This window comes from Melitaea cinxia, chromosome 20 (genome assembly GCF_905220565.1).
Source record: "Melitaea cinxia chromosome 20, ilMelCinx1.1, whole genome shotgun sequence".
Classification (NCBI taxonomy): Eukaryota; Metazoa; Arthropoda; class Insecta; order Lepidoptera; family Nymphalidae; genus Melitaea; species Melitaea cinxia.
This window is the reverse complement of record NC_059413.1, coordinates 9,261,818-9,286,017: the sequence shown is the minus strand read 5'-3', so window position 1 is coordinate 9,286,017 and position 24,200 is coordinate 9,261,818. Positions and strand designations below refer to the sequence as shown.

At 32.7% G+C, this 24,200-nt stretch overlaps 1 protein-coding gene across 1 annotated transcript in view; it reads right to left on the bottom strand.

The window, feature by feature from the left end:
* LOC123663472 (unconventional myosin-XVIIIa-like) overlaps positions 1-23,475 on the bottom strand; it is a 107,460-nt gene extending 83,985 nt beyond the window's left edge. Inside the window, exons 1-4 of the mRNA XM_045598151.1 lie at positions 23,467-23,475; positions 21,230-21,409; positions 11,075-12,292; positions 10,729-10,866 (exon numbers count right to left, since the gene is read on the bottom strand). Of these exons, the coding sequence (XP_045454107.1) occupies positions 10,729-10,866; positions 11,075-12,292; positions 21,230-21,397 (1,524 nt within the window). The 5' untranslated portion in view covers positions 21,398-21,409; positions 23,467-23,475. The remainder of the gene's footprint in view (positions 1-10,728; positions 10,867-11,074; positions 12,293-21,229; positions 21,410-23,466) is intronic.
* Between the last annotated feature and the right edge of the window lie 725 nt (positions 23,476-24,200).

The window sequence follows — 24,200 nt, the reverse complement described above, 5'->3', positions numbered from 1 at the left end:
GATATTACTACACATTATTTTATGCTTGTTATTTCTAGCGGATTAAATATACGTAGTACTATTTCTAACGCCTTATTCTTAAAATGACGTTATTATAATATTACGTACCAGCTAAACTTATATACAAAAATATCTCATAATAAGTCTAGTCTAACTAGTCTGATTAGCTAACCATTGAATCGCATTGATGTAAATTATTTCTGCGGTTATTACTGCACACTCATACGAAAATGAAACTACATAGCATTGTTTTAAAACCGGTACATTTTACCTTTCTTTATTTTTGACAAAAAGTACGAGGGGGAGATTTTCAAAGATTTCCTTTGCAATACATCACGCAACGTTATATGAAGGGAACCAAAAAGAAGAACCCTAGCTTTTAATTAAGCTGAATGGCATATACAATAACATATTATGATAACTTTAAGTAGATATGTACTTAAATACCATGGGAAATAATTTTTTTCTTTTAGTATGGATCCTCACAAAAATATTCAAATCATATTTTTGTAGACATTTCATTACTATTATTTCATTACTATAGTATCTTCAGTTTTTTTTTTATTTGATTACTTGCATCGTTCTTATCAATCGTAGCGTGATTTAATAGCCCATAAAACTATAACGTCTATTTTAACAATCGGATATTATAACAATTAAATACGTTTTGCTTTAAAAATGAGTTTGTAGCTAGTAAATGCACCGAAATAGTATAGTTAAATAGGGATGTTTACGTTTGGGGGCGTGGCGTCTAGACAGCCTATCATCTAGATAGCGTGAAGTTCGCTGGCCGATCGTTTCACTGCTATTTACCTCGGAAAGGTTATTCAACGAATTTCTAATGCTTAATTTTAAGTTTCGCTCTTTTTATGATTAACTTAGGTGAATTAAAGGGAAGTTTAAATAACTATATCTCTGCTTGTAATAACGGTTTATTGAAAAACCTGTAAATACTCTGCAAAAAGGCCTTTTTTTAAGGAAATCGAGGATGAAGGAAAATGATTACCAAGTTATTCTAAATCCTATTTGGCGAACATACATGTAACATGTATCATATATCTATTTCTTCCAAAACATGCAGACAAACTGTTTGTAACAGTCATTTCACGGTATTCGTGTGAAGTAGTCGTGTTTTTGTTTAAATTGTTTACAAACGAATTGAATAATAATAGTTATCGCCGTGCGGTCCGGGTCATCGTCGGGTTTTCTACCTGGCGGCCGGTGCGTAGCGGCGATAATAAATAATAGTTGTTTACAATGAATCCGGACACAAACGTTACTAATGAGAATGACACGATCAATACAACGGAGATTTGTAGTAGTCCAGTAAATGATTTGCTACCAATAATGGATGAGAACTTATACCAAGAAGACGGAATTATGGAATATTTGTCGGAGAATACAGAGGAGATAAATTTAAGGGCAGAAAAGAGAATGAGAATAGAGGATGAAAGAGAGGTATGGTCTACAGTAATTAGAAAGAAAAAAAAGGCAAAAGCTTCGATCGATAAAATTGAAGTATATATCACTAGCTCAGAAATTCTACCGAAACAATTCGCGATAGCAAAATTACTAAAAGAAAATAATATTATTGGCATAGAAAACGTTAAACACATTAGTCCCTATAAAATACGTTTGGATGTATTAAATGAAATTAATGTTGAGAAAATTAAAAATTGTAAAGTTTTTATTGATAAAGGTTGGAGAATATACAAAGCAATGGAAAAAGATATTTCATACGGTGTCATTAAGAATGTTGACTTAGAATTGTCAGAAGATGAGATAGCGCAAAATTTGTCATGCCAAAATAACGTCGAAATAGTATCCGTTCTTCGTCTTAAGCGACGTGGATCTTCAAGTGAAAGTGGGTGGATTCCGAGTGAGTGTGTTCGTTTGGGTTTTAGAGGTAGCTATTTACCTTCTTCTGTTTCTGTAGATGGTTTAAAAATAAAAGTAAACCCTTACGTATTTCCTGTTTCTCAGTGCTCGAAATGCTGGAAATTAGGTCATATGGCCAAAAGATGCCCATACACTAAAATTGTTTGCCCTAAATGTGGTGGTATGCATGCCAATTGCGAAAGGACAGTGTTTAAATGCATCAACTGTCAAGGCGATCATATGGCCCTATCAAAACGGTGTCCAGTTTTTTTAAAGGAGAAGAAATTAAGGGAATTAATGGCAGAATATAATTGTACATACAAAAAAGCTCTTACTGTCTATGTACCTCCAACCCCTGATGTAGTGGAACCTAAACCTGAATTTGACTTTTTTAAATTTTCGATGAAAAAAAATGAATCTAATACGGAAAGAAGGTTATTTGATAATAACCCATCAAATAGCAACGAAAAAAACAAAGAAACGCATGACACGCCGACTTATGCTGAAATCCTTAAAGTTGAAGCTGATTTTCATAGAATTGATGATACGATTATTTTACCTGAAAACAATACTGTCAACAAAACGAAACACTCAAGAACTAAAAAAAGAAGAAATATAGAAAGTGAGAGAAGTGAATTTACAGGCGACATTTTATTAGATTCAATGGAAACTGAAAAGGAACAACAACCAGATAACAAAGTAAAATTTAAAGAACTTTTTACTAGATTAAAAGATATTATATTTATTAAGGAAATATCTATTCAGGAAAAAATATACATGTCAGTGAAATGTTGTTTGGAATGGTTAATATTGTTAGCTACAGAATATATATCGGAAAGATCTTTATTTAAGCTAGTTTATGATTTTTTTGTAAATAACAATGGATAAAAACAGTAGAAATCTAAAACTAAACATCATTCAATGGAATGCTCAAAGCATCAAATCTAAGATATTGTCATTTCAAAATATCCTTGTTCAGGAAAAGGAACATATTGCTGCTGTTAGTGAAACGTGGCTTGATTCGAATACAATTTTAAAACTTAAGGATTACAATATTTTTCGAGCTGATAGGTCTGATTCTTATGGAGGTGTTGCATTGTTTGTACACAGGTCAATTAAAGCAGAACAAATGGTTCTTAACGATTTGGATTCTTCTATAGAGATGGTCGGTATAAAATTATTTAATTGTGATGTAATTAATAATGTTATATCAGTATATTGTCCTCCTTCGGCTTGTACAACACAACGAATGTGGGAAAACCTGTTTTGTAAATTGAATAAAAAGTCTCTTATTCTTGGCGACTTTAATGGTCACCATACGAATTGGTCCAATAAAACCGATACAAGAGGGTCGCAAATTTTTGAGGCACTTATTGATCATCCATTTACTCCCTTGAACGATGGTAGCCCAACTCGGATACGTTTAGTCAATGGCGCGCTCCAACAGTCTGCTCCTGATATATCTCTAGCTTCAACCGACATATTTTTAAAACTTATCTGGAACACTATAAATGAAACGTTAGGTAGTGATCACCTATTGATAAAAATTTCTTCCGAAATAAATGTTTTACCTAGTATTGTTCATCGGCGTAACTATAAAATAGCAGATTGGGAGTCGTATACAAATTTCGTGGAATCATTGTTTATGGACTTTAATTTTAATGGAAATCTACAAATATGTTACGATAATTTTACAAAATTTTTAAACATAGCAGCAGACCATTTATACCTTACATAAAAACGAGTTTAAATCCTACTAGTAAGTTTCGTCCTCTGCCATACTGGAATGCTGCCCTTTCTAAAAAGGTGGCAGAACGTAGATTAGCCTTAGCCAAGTTGAGACGTAATCCTATACCTCGAAATCTGGATAATTTGAGAGATAAAGTTCGCGAAGCGCAAAGATCTTTTCGCAAAGCGAGAGACGAATCTTGGCACACATTTTGTGATTCTTTAAGCGAGTCGTCCAACCAAAGTGAAATGTGGTATAAATTGAGATGGTTTAAGGGCAAAAGAATGCCAAGTAATTACGTTAATAGGGATAAAGTAATTAATCTTCTTAAAAATCTTGCACCCGACTATGTATCTCCTGCTATGCCAAGTTTTTCGTCACATAATTCTATTTTAGAAACAGAGATTTCCCTTCATGAACTAAACAGTTGCATCAAAAATAAGGACACTACCCCGGGCAGTGACAATATATCTTATTCCATGATCAAAAAACTTCCATTAAACGCGAAATTAATCCTTTTAAAATTGTATAATTTATTTTATTCTAGTGGGTTCGTACCTAAACAATGGAAAGAGATAACTATAGTGGCCATACCGAAACCAGATAGAAACCCGAATTCTGATTCGTCGCTGAGACCGATATCGATGATATCCTGTATATGCAAAATTTTTCATGCCATTTTAATAAAAAGATTAATGTGGTTCATAGAAAAAAATAACTTTCTATTATCATCAACTACTGGTTTTCGGAAATGTCGCTCCGCGTTAGATAATTTGTCTTTACTCGTTACTGCTATTCAAATCGGTTTCTCGAGAAGATTAAGCACTATAGGTTGTTTTTTGGACTTAAAGGATGCGTATAACAACATCAATATATCGGTACTCTTAAAAAAGATGGATAACTTGAACGTGGGTAGTAGAATGTGTCGGTATTTGTGGAATTTTTTAAATGATAGATTATTAAAAATTAATATAGATAATGAGTTTATTAGTAGAAGATCCAGTAACGGTTTAGCTCAAGGAGATCCTTTCTCGCCCTTACTTTTTAATATTGCGACCCTCGAACTATGTAAATTTTTTTTATAATAATCCTATAGCTATATCCCAATATGCAGACGACTTTGCATTATATATAACTTGTGAGAACGTTGAGAGAGGTACGCAACAACTCCAAATAGAAATTGAAAAATTCGTTAATTCCGCTTTACAGTTAGGACTTTGGGTATCTTCAAGCAAATCTAAAATTTGTGTTTTTAGTACAAAAAATAGAAATGAAATAGCAAATATATATGTCGATGGATTAGTTCTCCAGCAAGTTGATTGTATTAAATATTTGGGATTATGGTTAGATCGCTCGTTACTCTGGAATAGGCATATAAATGAAATAAAAGAGAAATGTTGTAATATATTTAAAATGTTTAAAGTGTTAGTAGGTTCCGGTTGGGGTGTACATCAAACATATTTGAGATGTCTTTATTTATCGGTGGTACGTAGTCGTTTGGATTATGGCAGTTTCTTATATGCAAACAGTAGCAATACTCAATTGAACAAATTAGACCGTATACAAAATCAATTTATGCGGATTATTGGTGGTTTTATAAAAACTACACCCATTCATGTAATGGAATATGAGCTTTGCCTTCAACCCTTGAGTGTAAGGAGACAATTTCTTGCTGGAAAATATTGGTTTAAACATATGTCATTTTTACAAAACAATTTTTCATTACTGTTAAATGAATTAAGCCATGTTTGTCAAACTAGATCTTGGAGACGTAAAAAGAAACCCTTATTAGCAATTACACACGACCAGTATAAATCTATTAGTTTCTGTAGAAGTTTAAATTTAGAATGTTTCTCGTTAGATACTTGGGTCATCAATGTGAATTTAACCAATATAATTGAATTTAATATTACTGGAGTGGATAATTCTAAGAAAAGTTATAATGCCTGTGTGTTAAAAGATATATGTGTAAATTATGTTAATATTAAATATAAAAACTATTATAAAATTTATACGGACGGATGTAAAGGAAAAAATGTATCTGGTATGGCTTTTTTCGATTTGCAAACAGGGATGTCAGCTAAATTTAAAATAAATTCGGAGTTTGTGTCGATCATGCATATGGAATTAACAGCGATAGCAAAAGCAATAGCATATATTGATTCATTAGAACCGAAAAATTATGTAATTTTGTCTGATTCAAAAAGTGCCCTTCAACATATTTTGAAATGTACAACTATATGTCGAGGCGCACCTATCGCTTATGAAATTATTAAATCCATTCAAATTATTCAGTCTACAGGTAAAGTTTTAAAACTTCAATGGATTCCCTCACATGTAGGAATACCTGGAAATGAGGAAGTAGACCGGCTTGCAAACGAAGCATGTTCAGATGGTATAACACATTCGGTTCTTCCATATTTCAGTGAGTTATTTAGTTTAGTTAAAAGAAGATGTACTGATAGCTGGAAGCAATACTTTGATGCTAGGTCACTCAGTAAGGGCATATGGTATAAAACTATTCAACCGTCACTTCCTCATACACCATGGTTCACAGGCATAAAAATTAATAGAAATAATCTTGTTGTGGCTCTCCGACTCCGATCTGGACACATTCCCCTAAATGGTTTTGCATATTTAGTTGGCAAGTCTCCAACCCCAAAATGTTTAGAATGTAATGTAATTGAAGACGTACACCATGTTCTGATCGAATGTGTTCGCGTTGAGTCGGAGAGGTGGGATTTTTATATTAAATATAATATTAACTTGTTCGATTTGGGTCTGTGTAATGTGATTTTGAGCAATCCATTGTCAGCAGAGGCTGTAATGATGTATAACTTGTACAAACTAGTAATAAAGCGTAGATAAGTTTAATATAAGCCCCTATGAGGGTGACATATTCAGTGTATGAATAAACCCTCTATAAATAAATAAAGATTTAAAAAAAAAAAAAAAAAAAAAAAACTGTTTGTAAAAAACACCAAATTAGTTTGATCACTATCTAGCTCTGATTTGACAAGACGTCTCTCTCTTATCGACTTAATTTAAGCCGAGAATGGCTAGACCGATTTGGCTATTTAATTTTGATCTCTAAATATTTGTGGAAGTTCAGGGAAGGTTTAAGCGGTGATAAACATAAATACCTAATAAGTAGCGGAAAATACTAAAAACGATAATTTTATTTTCCTATACAAAATGTTCCTAGCTGTGAAACAGTTGACGAAAAAAAATTGTCACTTGGTTGTCCAATATATATACGTCCGTTCAGAAAGTGTTTCATTTAATGTAGATAAAAATTTTGAATAAAATTTTGACCATATTTTTCACAAATATATGTAGATGATCAAGTTCAAAGTTCATCGGATCATGTAGTAAATAATATAAACATGAATACTAAACATCTACGCACATATAACGACAAATTACTTAATTAAATTTAACGCGTTTGACAACCTCATATCAACAAGTTTGTACAATAGAAAATGTTTATGATCCACAATTCTGGTCTCAAATCATAAGAATTCTTACACGCATCAACGACGTTCTAACTTCTAAGTCTATGTTCTATTTATATTTATTTTTATTTCGTTTAAATATTTTACTAAATTAATCATTAAGTTAATCTCAAATTAATGTTAGATTAATATTGAATAAAAAAGAAAAGAGTCAGTACGGGTCATCTTTTTGCTGACGAATTAACACATTTTTTGTTCCACCTTGAGCATCGTGATTAATATTTAACATTTTTTAAGCAAAAAGAAGAAACTAACGGTTCGTCCGCATTGCTTTCAACAACGAACCGGTTTCGATGAAATAAACACGAAATTTTATAGACATTTGCAAAAATGTATTCTATTACTTTATGAGTTGTTACCATATTTTATGACCAAGCGTTAAGTGAAGGTGCAATTATTTAAATTATATTTTTAATAGTTTATTCTATACTTTGCCAATAATCTTTCCCTTAAAGGCAGCAATTAGTTTGGTATTTAGCGACACTATAATACAAATATGAAAAACCAAGAATCCTTTCAAAGAAACTCTGAAGAATAGCCGCCTTGAAACCGACTTTCCGCTAAATTTAACTGAACAATCAACTACAAACTTTACTGGATAGAAGAATCGGTGTAAAATAGCATACACTGCATTTAGTTGTATAGCAGGTTATGTTTAAGGCTTAAGTTTCACAATATACGAGGGTATAAAGTGTTTCAACCCTAGCGGACGGCACGGTTTGAATAGAACATTACGAACGCAGGAGTTCTGGTATCATATCTAACAAGGCACTCGGTGGTAAAATGGAGAGTTATGTCGTGATGCATTACTAAAGGTTTAAGAAGACCTTTTTTTTACCCAGAGCAAATCCCTAACGGATGCCTACAGCCCGGGGGAGCTGGAGGGTATGTCCGAGTCGCACGGACTAAAACCTTTGGGGTGTTCCTTCGACACGCCTGGGCGGAATCACAGGGACGCAGTTGCACTTCCGCGATACCGCTAGCGGTTGCCTTTCAAGCTCGACGCGATTCGTAACTCCTGAGAGGCTCCCTCGAACACTAAGGTCGCCTCCCTCCTCAGGACCGTGCAATGAGGACGATACATACCCCGATCTATCGCCCAGGTTTAAGAAGACCTACTATGAAGGTATTTAATATGTTCCAAACAGAAACACTGAAAAATACAATTTAAAGAAGGTACCCACTATAATTTTTTAACAAATACCGGTATTATCTCTTATATAACGAAAAAAAATAAATATCTGTTAATTCATGGACCTCCATATTATTTACAATTAATTATCCTCGCAACAAATTATCGAAAAATATATTATTTAAACGATTTTTTCCATATAGTAATAAAATTTTCACTTAATTTTATTAGTACATTTTTTGAAATGTATAAAACTTTTTAATTAAAAAAAGTGATTAGTCATGTCACGTGCAGTAAGATTTACGAAGATTAAGTTTAACTTGGGAGGTCGAACGAGCCCACGCAAACGTATTCTTATTGACGAATGGCGGTAATATCGCAATGGGGATCGTAATTATCGCCTAAGGGGCAACAGTGTGTGTTACAGAATACGGCAGAATTTCGTGATTTCGAATTTATAGAATACTAGCTGACCCGGCGAACTTCGTATCGCCTAACAGTCGATTCTTTAATTTTTTTTTATTTTTTTTATTTTTTTGAATTTTTCTCTCCGTAAGAACCATCCTCGTACTTCAAGGAATATTTTAAAAAAAGAATTAGCGAAATCGGTCCAACCGTTCTCGAGTTTTGCGCTTAGCAACACATTCAGCGATTCATTTTTATATTATAGAGAAGAAGAAGAAGATAATTAAAATGAACTTTTAAGTGATTTGTAATATCCTTTTAAAGTTAACTAGTTCATTAATTATGGTTAAATATACTTAAAACAAAACCGGAAGACATAGAAGTAATATGTAGAAATACTTATTTAAGTTTCTGATTCTAAAATTATAAAAAACATATAAAAACTATAAAAAGTAGTAATTTAGAGGAAAAAAAAACACATAGATGTAATCATGTAAACCATCTGAAAGTCTAAAGGATTTGGGTTTGACAACTACCTCGAGATTTTAAAGTGACCTATAAAAGTATCAGCTGCATTAAGAATATCATATACCCGTAATTAATATGACAAAAGGTAAACAAGTATCTGATATTTAATCATAGCGTCACACATGATGGCCTGAGAATTGATTAGCTTACAGGGCGTGCGGTTACATTTCCAGTTATATGGAACAAAGATTAATAATTTTATGTGAAACACATTTATTTTCGTTTAACACTTTTACACAAAAAAAAAACTTAATAACTTACTGGCATTTAGAGCTTAGGATACTAAAAAGCGGTGACAAAATTTGAAAGTAAAATGGATAAAATGAAAACAAAAAAACTATGCATTTTGACATCTCTAAGTTTCTAACATTCCATATTAAACCAAAAATTACTTTCAAGTAGGCTTAAAAAGTGCTTCATTTTAAATTGTCATTTAAAAAATTAATTTTATATGCTCGAAATTGAACTGAAACTGGGCTTTAATCGACTTTTTTTCCAGTCGAACCTGATACAGAGCAATATTAAAAAGGACAGATTTTTTTTTTATTTATCATTTCAAATATGATAAGATGCAGTTAGGCCAGTTAGTCGACCCAAAAAAACCTTTTGCTCGTAATACAAACGGTATGCGGTGCACCGCGCTGTTACGAACATTATCGGAAACTCGGATAGTTACTGCCATACGCATAATACCGGTCAGCCATGTTCTTGCGGTTGATGTCAGACGACGCTATTCGAAATTGTTTTGACGTAATTGATGCTATGCGATAACTGATACCGATAACTCACTCTAGCTTTTACACGGTAACGTGATGTGACAGTTTTACGCGCAACAGTTTTAGACACAAATTTAAAGAGTTATTCACTAAATAAATATAAAAGACGAGAAAGAAAATTCAAGTTCATAAATCATAATATTTTTCATCTTTAGGCTTATGTTAAAGAAAATCAGATATGGAACACTAAGTAACACGTATAAATCAAACAATAAACTATTATTTTTAAATTAACCGTTGTCGTCAGTAAAAGGTAATGTGAACGTATGCAATAGATGGATGCAATTCGATAAGTGGGCGTACTTTGTAATGATATACTGTCGTCTGAAGCGATCACTGATGTACAGTGATTAATGCTATACAGAAATTATATTCAGAATGGTACCAAAAATAACTAAATTTGAATAGAAAATGAATCTCACTATGGCTAAAAATCAAATTAAATGATTGACATTTTTAATGTTTAATTTTTAATTTTATATTCAGTAAAAAATTAAAGCAAAAATATTCATTCACAATTCGCAGTTAGAGAGATAATGTCTATACGTCTATTTAACATTACGAAATTGAGTTAAGCACGCGTTTACGTAGCGACATAAATAAAATCAAATTTTTCGAAATCTTCCAAAAAATACTTCCCTGAAATTATCCAACTTAATGAAATGTTTTCAAAAAACATAAATAAGGTAATTGTTGTCTATCTTTGTAAAGTTCCTACTGTTATGAATATAGATGACCTCAATATTAAAATGAAAGTAAAAATACCTGAGTGCTGGTGAACCGCCTACTCCCAGACCGGCTCAGCGTTCCGCCCCTAACATTGCTGTCAGATAGTTCCACTTCGACTCCTCCATCTGCAGCGCGTCTTCGAGATAGTTCGGATAGCTCTGCTATTGGTTGCACCTGTCAATATTTATTAAAATTTAAAAATTAAGATTTAAATCTTAAATTCTTAATTGTAAATCTATTATTTACTAATTAGAGCACAAACAAAGTTTATAAGGTATGTTTTGTAATTTCGAAGTACAGATTCGAGGTCTTTAAACGTGTATCATATTTTGTTTAATTATTTCTATATAATGGCATATAGAGTTACAAAGACAATACCAACCTTAACAGTCACAGAGTCTTGACTACTCTTGATGAGATCTATTACTTCTTCTCTACTTTTTCCGTCAACATTATCTCCGTTAACTTCGATAAGTCTATCTCCTGGTAATAGTCCAGTTTCGCTGGCTCCTGGATACGAACCTGGCTCAGCCAAAATCACGGCCTTGTAAGTTAATTTGCTAATGACATTATTACCAACGTATTTGTTATCACCGTTGGGTATTCTATTTTCTTCGTGTCCAATTAATTCTTTCATATCACCAATGAAAACTCTTTCTTGAATCATAGCTCTGCGAAGACTGAATCCGAAATCGTTTCTAGGAGCCTTTTGACGTTGAATAGTCAATACTCTAGGTTTGGGTAGATGAAGAGGCATTAGAGAAGGCAACGGCAAATAAACGTCGTCAAAAGTGCTAGTTCTGGACCACCTATGAAAACCTTGAGATTCACCAACAGGAGAGGTAGAAAATGGAGGAGTAGCAAATGAGGAGTTTGTTGTTGTATCCGTTAAAGAATCGGCACTAGGTGACGTAGAGGTAACACCTAGATAACTATTTCCATTTGTCTTTGGCGTCTCATCAACATCTTGTGTTTTTATCGATGAATTTGTATTATTTTTATAATTTTTGTACTGATTTTCGACGGGACTATGAATGACTTTTTTGGTGAAATTTTGTACGTGTTGCATATCATCACTCGAGGAAGTGCTTTTTGAAGGTGGAATCCCGTAAGAGATGACTTCATTTTGTTGAGTATTCCGAGCAAGTACGTTTGGATCTTGACCATTGATATAGTCGACCGTATCAGAGCTTTGGACATTGCTTTCTTGAGAGTTAGAACTAGTATTACTTAAACGAGTACCTTTTAGAATTCCACGTTTTGGTGGACGCGGTGGTATTGGAGGTAGATTTGGTGCTTGACGAGGACTACTATTTATATTGTTAGGATTGTTTAAAGAATTCAGAGATGTCTCTGAACTATCAGATTGTAATACTCCTTCTTTCTTTGTCCAACCGTGAGATGGATACCCTGGCGATAAGTGATTATTTTCATCACTTAAATTGGAATTAGACCCCGAGGTAGAGATGAGCGGATAGTTGGAATAATTGGAATCCTGCTCGAGATGTGCGAAGAGTGAGGCGGTATAGTCTGCCGTAATACCGGAAGGAAGTTTTTCTTTTTCTTTACGCCGTCCTCTTAATTTCAGAGATCTTCGAACCTGTAGAAAAAAATAAATAAATATTATCAACTGTTATGACTCGTTTTGTTTTAATAATTTAGAATTATTACTACTAGTATATCATACAACCTACTCATCAAACAAGCTTTCTAAGGCAAAAATAATTTATGCAATCGATATTCTCGAGATTCGCTCAAACTGCCAGCTTTTAAACATTAGCATAAATTAAAAACCTGCGACAGTAACAGTTGACAGTAGTGTCGTTTAATAAAAGAGAATAGTTTACAAATAAATTCATATTATGCCACTGTCACACAGAGATTATATAAAAGTGTGAATCAAAGTATAAACAAGTGGCTACGCAAACAGCAAATATTAGCATTCTTTATACTAAACTTCAAATATTTCGCCAAAACAGATAACGTTATAAACAGTGTCGAAACAAGTCAAGATCCTGTCGTTGCAGTAAGCCGCATTCCAAAAGATGAGCAAACTAACAGCGGACACGCTGCTAATGAAAGTGCAGTCATAAAACAATTTCCAACCGGTTTCTTCATTCAAATCGAATCCTTTGACAATGTAATTGTTGAGCATCTTGTAATTTATACTTGACGCCTTACCACCGACAGAAAGTCAATATTTATTCACTTTCGTCACATTATCACTTTCCCTCTTCATTTACGAATTAATTAATCAGAGATTGAAATGAGAATCTTTGATAAAGACAAATATGAGATTTTCTGATGAAGACTCGTGGATCAAATTAAGTAGTTTTTCATATTTTGTCTGTGTATAATTTTTTCTTAGTCATGCTTTATAAATATTTTTTTTAATTGTGAATGTACAGCGTTACACAACGCAAAAGTATTTAACCATCATTGAACCGTAAATGGGAACTGACAATTTGTGTTGACGCGTTCTGAATATGTTTAGACCAATCAAATGAGCAAAGAATTAAATGCATATGTTGCAGTCAGAACTCTTAACCAGTCAAAAGTACTATTGACTAGCGAAATCAGTCAAAAGTACTTTTGACTGGACAAGTTGGTCAAAAGTGGTTTTGACTGAAAATTATTGGTTATTAGTACTTTTGACTGCAAATTCGCGGTTAAAAATACTTTTGACTGACGCTCTCCGTCAAAAGTAGTTTTAACTGCAAAAAAGCGTCAGTCAAAAGCACTATTAACTCGTTAGATGTAAATAAATTTAGTCAAATGATCCTGATAAACCATAATAAATTTATGCCCGCGATCTTCTTGCGACTGCATGTCAATCAGATCGACTAGGCAGCGGCAGTTCATTTCAGTGTGCAGGATCGGTTTCTAAACCTGACCCATACTTTTCTTGCTTTTCTTCCTTTGGCATACTTCGCACATTGATAAATATATATTAATCATTTCTTTTGTAACATTAGCGTACTTTTTTACCGTTTCATTCTTAAGTCTATCGCAACCACCATGCCCTATAGAAATATGAGCAGTATCAATAATGTCGTAGATTTCCTCAGCCGGCAAAAATATTTGACAGGTTCTGTGTTTGTAACTAATTTTTTTATACCACAAACTTCAATGTGTTAAAGCGTAGTCTACTGTACTGTCATGATGTTTCCTTTTCATTAAATTTCGCGTCTTCCACATCCATTGCAATTTTTTCAAATTTTTCTTTTGTCATCACATTGAAATTACTATCTTTCATATCTTCCATCACACGTAGTCACTCATTTTTGTTCTAATATCAGCACGTTCTCCACTAATAATGAATAATATAAAAGTTTATATGTGCGTTTGTCGTTATTTTTATCGACCACCTTAACATTTTAAGAGTTTTGACTGATACAACCAATCAAAACCACTTTTGACAGAATCATTTAGTCAAAAGTACTTTTAACCAGCTCCATTGGGCAAAAGTACTTTTAACTGTTATTTTAGTCAAAAGTATTATTGACTAAGGCAAACGGTCAAAAGTACTTCTGACTGATTTTGCTAGTCAATAGTGCTTTTGACTGGTTAAGAGTTTTGACTGCAACACATATAAACTATAATTATTATGTTGCAGTCAATGATGGTTAAATATCCTGCCTCTCTTATGTGTTTCGTTTTTAATAAAACATAATTTTTGCAATATTTTAATACAGCAATATCCTTTACAGTGAAAGTTAATAAGTAGCACCTATGTTACAGCAAAACTCTCATTTTAATAAATAAAGTCCTTACTACGTAAAAACTAATTTTACATGCTATTCGAACTGTGCCCAGGACTTCCTCCGTATTTTGGGTATTTACATGTTCAACGTGATTCTTTAAATTGGCATAACTTTTCTTTATTAATTAACCAATTGACATGAAACAAACGCACAATTTTAAGTGAAGCTTACCACAATATATTAGTAAAAACCACATCTAAATCGGATAAGCCATTTTTGAGATTAGCGTGCACAAACGCACAGACAAACAGACAAAAATTCTAACAATCATTGTTTTCATATTAACATTCATAAAGCTCCCAGTAATATTTTCCCCGTTGGACCGACGATCTACGTAAGATTGCCGGTGTAGGCTTGATGAGGATTGCGGAAAACCGGGATGTCTGGCTCGAACTTGGGGTGGCCTATGTCCAGCAGTGGACTGCCATAGGCTGAAGTGATGAATATTTTTTCTCATATATCTTCCATGTACAGACAGCGATCAGTTAAATTTTTATAACATATATTTATTGATGTATCAATTTGTAAGATTTATAGCAAATGCGGACTTATCACTACAAGGGGTTTCTCTCAGTCAAACCACATGAGAAATACTGTCGTAATAGACAGTTGTGTTGTAGCCGGACAGACAGTGCAAGAGACACTAAATATAAAGAAAAAACTTTTAAGTGACCTAAACAGACTCTATGTTTAAAACATATTATGGTATTTTGAGATAATCGGATATTAAATGGTTTCTTTCCGCAGATAAAAACACACATCTATCATTAAAATAAATTGGAAAAAAGAAACACTTGATTAAATTCGACGGATCGAACGAAAATATATCTTAATTAAATAAACAAAATCCTATATATTGTAAACAAGATTAGTTGCAGTGGAAATGGACTAGATATTTCAACATTGACACTCCGGTCATGCAGAATAATTCGAGTACATGAAATACGTTCTACTCTAAACATTTTCTACTATCATATCAAAAATCGACCGTTCCAGCGGGGATGGAACCTGCATATCCGTCTGACCGGGTCGGCGCTCTAGCCAATTAAGCTATGGAACGATGTACCCGCTAGATAGAAATTTTTGATGTGATGATTTTATATTCGGTCTAAGCGACGTTCTACTCTGTTCGAATGTTCGTACTTGAAAATTTTCACCTAGCCGTCCCATATGCTGGAGAGTTCACGACATATCCGGTGAAACCGAACACTATATCAATGAGTTAGAATAATTAAATGGCAGGAAGTGACGATACTGCGACAAAATTAAACATGTTTTTCGTATGCAGTAACCGGACCAAATAATAATGAAAATTTTAAATATCTGTATTTCTGTATAAGAAAAAATTATAATCGAATCGCAAAACTCGAGAATGGCTTAACTAATTTGGCTTTTGACAATTCACATGACATGACGTATGTGTCGGGTCACTTAGAAATAAATAAAATAAATATCATTTATAATACTTAAAACAAACGATTTACTAACTGGAATACAATTGTACAGGTATTAGTCGCACCTAATCCTATAAAGCTAAATAGTAGAATTATGCTAAGTGGCATTTCTAAACAGCGTTATTTATATATCTATCACTTAGATCACGTTGCGGTACTGAGACGATACAATCACAATCACTTCAATTTTATCTACATTGTTGTTACAAGTATGTTTAAAAATAAATCAACACATCTCAACTCGACCGATTAAATTAATCACTCGACAAACGATAAGATTATTATTATCGATTGCCAATAAAGATATTATTGATCCAGTTACAGAGGATCGCTCTTGTAATATCTACAGTATAAGCAAATCAATACTCGATAAATCCACTTTAATGATTAAATGTATTACGTTAAAATTTGATTAAGCCTTTAATCGTTACTTAAATAAAACTACATCAAGGTCAATCGCACTTCGAGGATTTCGTCAATTTATACTGAAAATAATATTTGATTTTAATCAAGAGTGTCTTTAATCTAACTTCATCTAAGTGAATCCATTAAAAACATTTCAATATAGGTATGTAATACACGGTTTCAATCGCGTAATTTCCGATTAAATGGTAATGTTGGGATATAAATTAACCTATAAGCTAAACTTTATCTCCAGTTATCTTCGTACCAAAATTTCTCATTGTAGGAAGTAGGGTTTGCCTGTAGTAACCCGTGCCCCTTAAAAAAACGTAGGAAGTCGGACAACGAAAACGATACGCATTAAATTTATGATATTGGAGTATTAATAGAAAAGGATTTCGTTGACATTCGAAATTCGTATTAACGAAGATATCCTTAATGTTTTCAACAGATTAATGTAACAAACATTCGTCGCATCCTTAAAAAGACCTCGAGAACAATACCGTACACGGATTAACAACATCTTAAACAAATATTTGAATACCAGTAGATGGTATTTTGCAACCTTATGAACTGACCTATGCGTTTCGCAACGCTGCAAAAGTAAGAACGATATTATCTACGTTTATTGTATTGTGAACATCGATAACATTATAACTGTCGCACAATAAACTAAAAACAATAAAATCATAACAAGCCGAGAGTGTCTGTGAAGTGAGATAAAATTATATTATAATATGAATAATACGATTATTATCTTTCAAGAAGAAAGTTTAGTTTAAATATTTAACTTCACGAACAAAAATTGTGAAAGTTCTCACTCAAATAATCTCTTGAATCTTTTAGATTGCGTAACATTGATGCACTGTAATTTATGAGATGGCGATGTAAATTATTAGCTTTATTTTACAAATAGGTAATATAAAATAAATCAAATTCAAATCAAACTAAAGTTAATGAATGAAATTTAATTCATGTATTAATACGTAAAAATCTATATTAACACCAAGTTACATCCAGAGTATGTCTAATAAAAAATTACTATATTAGTATTTGAATTTGAGTGAATGAATAAAAGTATGTTATTAACAATTGAAAATTTGAACAGAATGTATAATACATAAGGAGAGCATAAACTATAATAGGAACTGAATTACTTAAATAAGAACTGCGAATGTGAAGTTTCAAAGATGTGTACTTACATTATTACCTTAATAATTTATAAAATGCCCGCCGGTAACAACTAATTATTAACAAATCTAGTTTTTTGAATTACCATTGTTATCTAGCTTTAACAATAATTATAATAAATACTCGTAGCTTTATTGCACAAAGCAACAAACAACAATTAATATATAAAAGGAAAGCTTAAAAATAAATTAAAGAGTGCAATATATATATATATATACTTGCTGACTTGGCGAACTTCGTATCACCTTATTTTTTTCTGAAATATAATAATAACATAATATATCAAAATAAAATATAGCCTATCTTTTAAGTTGGATCAAACTGCACACGGTGTGCAAATTTGACTAAAATCGGTTAAGTAGTTTAGGAGTCCATTGAGGACAAACATTGTGACACGAGATTTATATAATATATTAAGATACATAATATATATATATATATATATATATACATATCGATAGTAAATAATAAACTAAATTTATTTTTAACTAGCTGTGCCCGCGACTTCGTTCGCGTAGAATTTCAAAGACATTGTTATTATTCAGTGTTAGAGTTAAAAAAATCTAAAATAAAAGTAGCCTAAGTTACTCCTTATTACTTCAGCTACCTACCAGTGATTGTCTCGTCAAAATCGGTCCAGCCGTTTCAGAGATTAGCCGGTACAAACAAACAAACAGACAGACAGACAGACAAAATATGTAAAAAATGTTATTTAGGTATAGCCGTCTATACATCCATATGCATTTAGTAAAAAGGGGTTATTTTAATATTACAAACAGACACTTCAATTTTATTTATTTGTATAGATATAGATTGCACATGAAATATGAAATTTTGTGGTTTCATTTATTGAATAATTATATAAACAACTTAAAGGACAAACTGTTGACATCTCTTAAGTGTCTATGATCTAGTACATCTCATATACAATATTGAAAGCTATTACGAAGACGAAGATATAAAAGATTTTTCTTAATTTATGTGCAAGGAACTTGACATAGAGAATACAAATGTTGACTATTAAAAACATAAAGGATAATTCGAGAATTGATCACACTGTTTCTGTCATGATTTGACAATTTGCGTTAGTAGCAAAATATTATTGCAATAGCAACTGATTTCAACAATTTTATTACTAACCGTGACTAATAAACCTTGACAATTTTGTGATGTAGAAATGCATGTGAAGAAAATATACATAGGTAAGCTGCAACTAAAATCATTCAACGACGTCAATTAAAGATGTTACTGCAATAGACAGTTAAGTAACAGTAAGTTCGATGTTACTTGAATTAAGTTAAACTTATATGTGTAGACACTTAAGTAAGAGTTTAAATTTTTTTTAATGATTTACCCACGGGTTGAGGCAGTGATCACAACAAATTGTTGTTGTACTAGTAGTTGCGGTTTCTATTAACTTTATTATAATAACGGATTATGTACGCCATAGATATGTTTTCCGTGGTATTTGTTTCGTGTGTGTAAATGATTTCATCTTACTGGGGTCCGTAAAAATTGTGAGAAAACATTTAAAACATCTTGGTAATAAAATAAAATCGTATATATTCAATCGTAAATTAATTCCAAATACTTAAAAGTATAGTTACATGTAAAAAAAAATCTTTACAAATGTATCGCATTAATAATTATCGCCTTATGTGTGTACTATGCGGTTATTCATTTATAAAAGCATGACATTTTACATTATAATATGAAAGTTAATAATTGCAATTTACTGTCAAAGAATGGTGATTAAGCTTAGAGATATCTTAAGCTAAAGTGACAGACTCGTGTAGATAAGAACGACCATGGTTGCATACAACATGTTTGACTAGTCGAGATAAATGTATGTGCATTAACTACAAATGCAACTCAACTGAATCATGACAGGTTATTTTCTTCGACGTTTTCTGCAAAAAAAAAATACGCACTATCTCCATCGTCTCTAGTAAACATAATTCTGTGTAATCTTACATGTTTAGCTGTTTTAAACGCTCCATACTAAACTGCGTCTATCAGGATGAGAGTCCTGTGATAGGGGTCAGTAAACACAACATACAACAACAACAAAGATCATACCGCGACAAACGCAAGACACAAACATTAATTTGTCATAAGCAGAGATCGAATGACGTGTAGTGACTACTTTCTGTTCTGAGGGTTGTCTGGTTAGTTGTTGGATTCAATTCTCGCCCCGAGTCTAGGAGAAGTATATGTATTTATTTACCAAAAAAAATGTAGCTAAATCAGTCGTCTGTCATGTTTAACGCTAGCATTAACTTGCTTATATTGGGAAGAGATGACCGTAGTCTATATGTGCGTATGTAAAACACATTATATTAGAGGTATATTTATAAAAGTCCGTTGTAGTAACCAGTGCGTCAACCCATCGTCATATAAATAAAACATATGATTACATAAAACTTCATAATAACACTTAATAAGCACATAACATTTTTCTGCAACTTAAGCCTTGAAACAGTTTCGTTGTAAACTTTTAAATTTTTATAGAACATACAAGTAGCTGTCTAACCGCAACATAATAACCGTGGAACGCCTTGGTTAACATTTAAAGAACTAGTTTGTCCATAACGTATCTAATGTTAGAAGTTTTACAGTTGTCAGTAATTAATAAAAATAAAAACTATAGTCCTTAGACTCGTGACAGACGACCCCAATATTCATTTAATTGGTTAACCTTCAGTATACTACTAGCTGTCGCCCTCGATGTTGTCTGCGTCAGCAAAATTTTTAACCGATTTTTTTTTTGTTATAAATATATTTTTTTATTAAAAAAGAGTAGCATATTTTGAATTGGATACTTGTAATACTAACAGATACTTAAAATAATATAAGAAATTCGTCCACGGTACCTACCTACAATTTTTTTCATAGATAAAAGACAATCATGATAAATTCACTCGCGTTACATTTTGAAATAAGCGGATTTTTTAAAGCGTATGAAAGCGATTTTTTTATATTATTTTCATATCATTTTATGTCATATATGTATATTTTATGAATTATTTCTGAATAACATAACTGATTTAATAGCTTAGCTTAGCGAAAAAATTATGAATTATGTAATTAAATTCAGAGTTATTCGACCACAGACGTACAACAAATAAATCTTTCTTCTTTTTATAATGATAGTACATACCTATAACCTTTATGCGAATTCTTTTGAGCTATCTAATGAAAGAACGTATTTTGTAAGGTTTCAGTTCTGTTAATCCCTACGCAATAAAGTCTGCTGTAGTAAGAAAGGGCTTCATCGCCGGCAAAGTCAATGGCAAATTACAACTTAGAGAATGACATGTAGAATACAAAATTTGGAAAAAATTAATTTTATAATATGTTGAGAAACTGCATGACTAATTGAAAAAAAAAAAATAATGCTCTGCGATTATATCGTCATGTTTTAGGTACAAAAGTCTTTCTTAATTTATTACCAATTTTTGGTCGTGATTTCGTCACCAGACACTTCGAGAAATTTCTTTTACCATTCCACTAAAAAACTAGTCTAAGTTACTGTTAAGAATGGAACATAACTTGGTACAATATTTCGGTCACCTTCTATGAGTAAATTATAAACGTGATTATTAGGTTACTCAACTTTATCACAAATATTAAATTATGAATTATTTAAAAACAATAAGTTTACCTAAATATAGGTTTTGGATGATTTCTGACTAGTAATATTTAATAAAAAAACGTATATAATACCTCTTCCAGTCTAAGTGGTTCCTCGAGACCGGCAGCTATTCGCTCCCTTTTCTCTCTCTCCTTTCTCTCCTTCTTCTCCTTTTTTCTTCTTTCTTTTTCGCCATCTCTTTCCTCATAACCACCAGAGTCACCGGTTAATACGGCGGACTTTTTAATGAAGTTAAACATGATGAGTTTGAACTGGAACAAAAAAAACTAAATTAATTATTTCATCTATAACAGCCGACTAACAATCTAGTACTAGACTCCCCTCCTAAGAAAAATTGGAACTAAATCAGATATATGTTATTTGTTATTTAAGTTAATTTATGTTTGCTTCACTATCGAATTGGGTAGTACCTGTAATGATAGTTGTAAGTTATGATTGAAATAAATAAATAAATAAATAATAAATAATAATGCTTCATTGATATTTAATGTACATATCTTACAATCTTCCAAAAGATACAGGTATTTAATATCTAGCGTATTACAGTTTTTAAAGATAAACAAAGAAGTTGTAATAAGGGTTCTAACGCTGAATTAAACCTCTAACCACCTTCTACCGATTTACGTAATTTCTCAAGTGCGCTAATCTTAGCGCTATTTAAAGTGTAAATTAGAAAAACGAAAAATAATTACGTTCTGATTTAACCGTGTAAAGATTTAAATATTTAGTCAATTTACTACTAAACGCTGAGTCACAATCTAAATCGTAGATGGAATACGAAACGGGACAAGAATGACGAAGGCCAAATGGCAATTGCTTCAAACCTGTATCAAAAAGTTCAAGGTGACCGACTATTTATATACATGCATGATTGATTTTGCTCGCAAATGTACAGCAAGCATTTAGTAGTAAGCATAATACACTCAGAGGCACAAGTAATCGTCCACTCATCTAAAACTACTACTTTTGTAGGTTTTATTCAACAATAACGAATTTGGTCAAAATTCGACATAGACTAGCTGCACGCTCTGCAAGAATGATAACATTATTTTAAAGTGCTGCGATACCATTTCTTTGATTAAAGTCAAGGTGTTAGGCTGCCGTGACTTCGTTGACATTAAAAAATGCCATTGGATGCAGTTGGAACAGCCATGTCTGTGATACTTGCGGGTGCTGGGTCAGCGTGCCAGCGTCGCATTGGTCACAAGAAGGTCACCGAAAGTCGCAGAAGAAGTACATCAGAGAGACATAATCGTTAAAACGAATTTTCAAACTTCAAAATCGGTCCGCTACGTTTTCTGAGGATCGTAGCAGCTTGTTAGAAGTACGAAACATAAGTGTGAGCCTAAGAACCTTAAGAAAAAGGTTAGCAGAAAGGGACCTGAGATTATTTTAACCAGTTCAAGACCCAGAATTGACCGTGGCTTACAAATAGCGAGACTTAGGTTTGCTCAAGAAAATTCAAATGGGACTTCGGAACTATGGAAGGTAGTTCTCTCTCTGAAGAATCAATTTTACTGCTTTGCGAGGTCTTAATGGACATCATCGTGTACATAGATGGCGCGCTGAAAGGTTTGCTGAATGTTTTGAGGTTGAAACAGAGAGCTACGTGGGTCGCTCGATAATGGTCTGGTGTGGTATTGGTTTCAACGCTCGTACAGAGATGTTCGATTTCGATGAACGCTTAAAAGTATGCATTAAGCGTCCTAGTAACATGTATCATTTCTATCGTACCATCTACGTATCTTGTGTAACTGCCGCGAGAGTTGTTGCCGGTTACTTTGATAAAGACAATATTCAGCGATTACCGTGTCCATCTTGGGATTCTGACCTGAAACTGATCGAATGTATGGTACAGCCTCAAAAAACGGATTCGGAGTCGTATCTCCTACAAACATAAAAGAGCTAAAAACTGCTGCTGTTTAGGAGTGGCAAAACATTCCAGAAGGTAATCCAAGACTTAATGGACTAAATTACAAATCGGTTGACAGGTTTAGTAAAGAAATTAAAAATTCACATAAAACTTTGAAGGAACTGCAAAAAGTTGCTGCCCAGTATGTGCCGCTGAGTGTAGTAGCTTCTTACAACAGTAATGAAACAATGCTTGACTGCCCCTATTATGTAACTTGCCGTGACCCTGCTTTCTGCTCCGGGGGTCGTGGGCTTCAGCACCGAATCCGGGTATTATATATACACAAAAGGAAAAAATGTATTTTTATGAGCCGACCGTTTCCTAAAACACAGGCATTAAAAGTTGCTTACTTTATTTGTATTTGTATGTGATTTATGTAAATATAAAAAACCGTACCGTTGGACCAGTGACCATGGCCTCTGCAATAATGCCGAATTATCGGAAACTAAATAACCAATAAAAAACTCACTAAATAAACTCAAATCAAACTTATCAAAAACTATCACAATAGATGAACCGTTATTACTCCGAAGCCATACTGAAGTAAAATAACTGTCTTCGCATTCTACAATTCTATGTGCTTTGAATTGAACGAATACAACCGTGAATGCAAATGACCAATATACATTGTATTACAATCGTATGTTACTTACTATGCAAGCTTTGAGATCATCTACAAAAAATATTCAAGCGAATGTAACTTGTAATACAAGCTCTTAACATATGTTTTTCCAAACAATGGTACGTTTAGTAATACCGACGTCAACAGTTTCTGTTTTGGAGTCCTTTCTTCTGACGTAAGTGCAACTTTCCGTGGATGAATAGCCTGACGAGCTATATGGACTCCTGATATTGGCAGACATTCGAAAGTATTGTTTTTTTTCCTGCGGTTTAAGATACTGTTGTATTATTTGTGTGTACATATGCATTGTACGTATAGTTTTATTAAATTCACGTAAAACCCTAAACAATTTATACATTCATTATTTGTCTTAACTGCAGCTGATAAGACATGTGCACTCCTTATGTTTGAACTATAAATGGAACATTCACTCCACCACGTTACATCAGTTAAAATGCCTTTATAGGTACTGGATAAATACTTTTATAGATGTACGTGTCTTGTATGA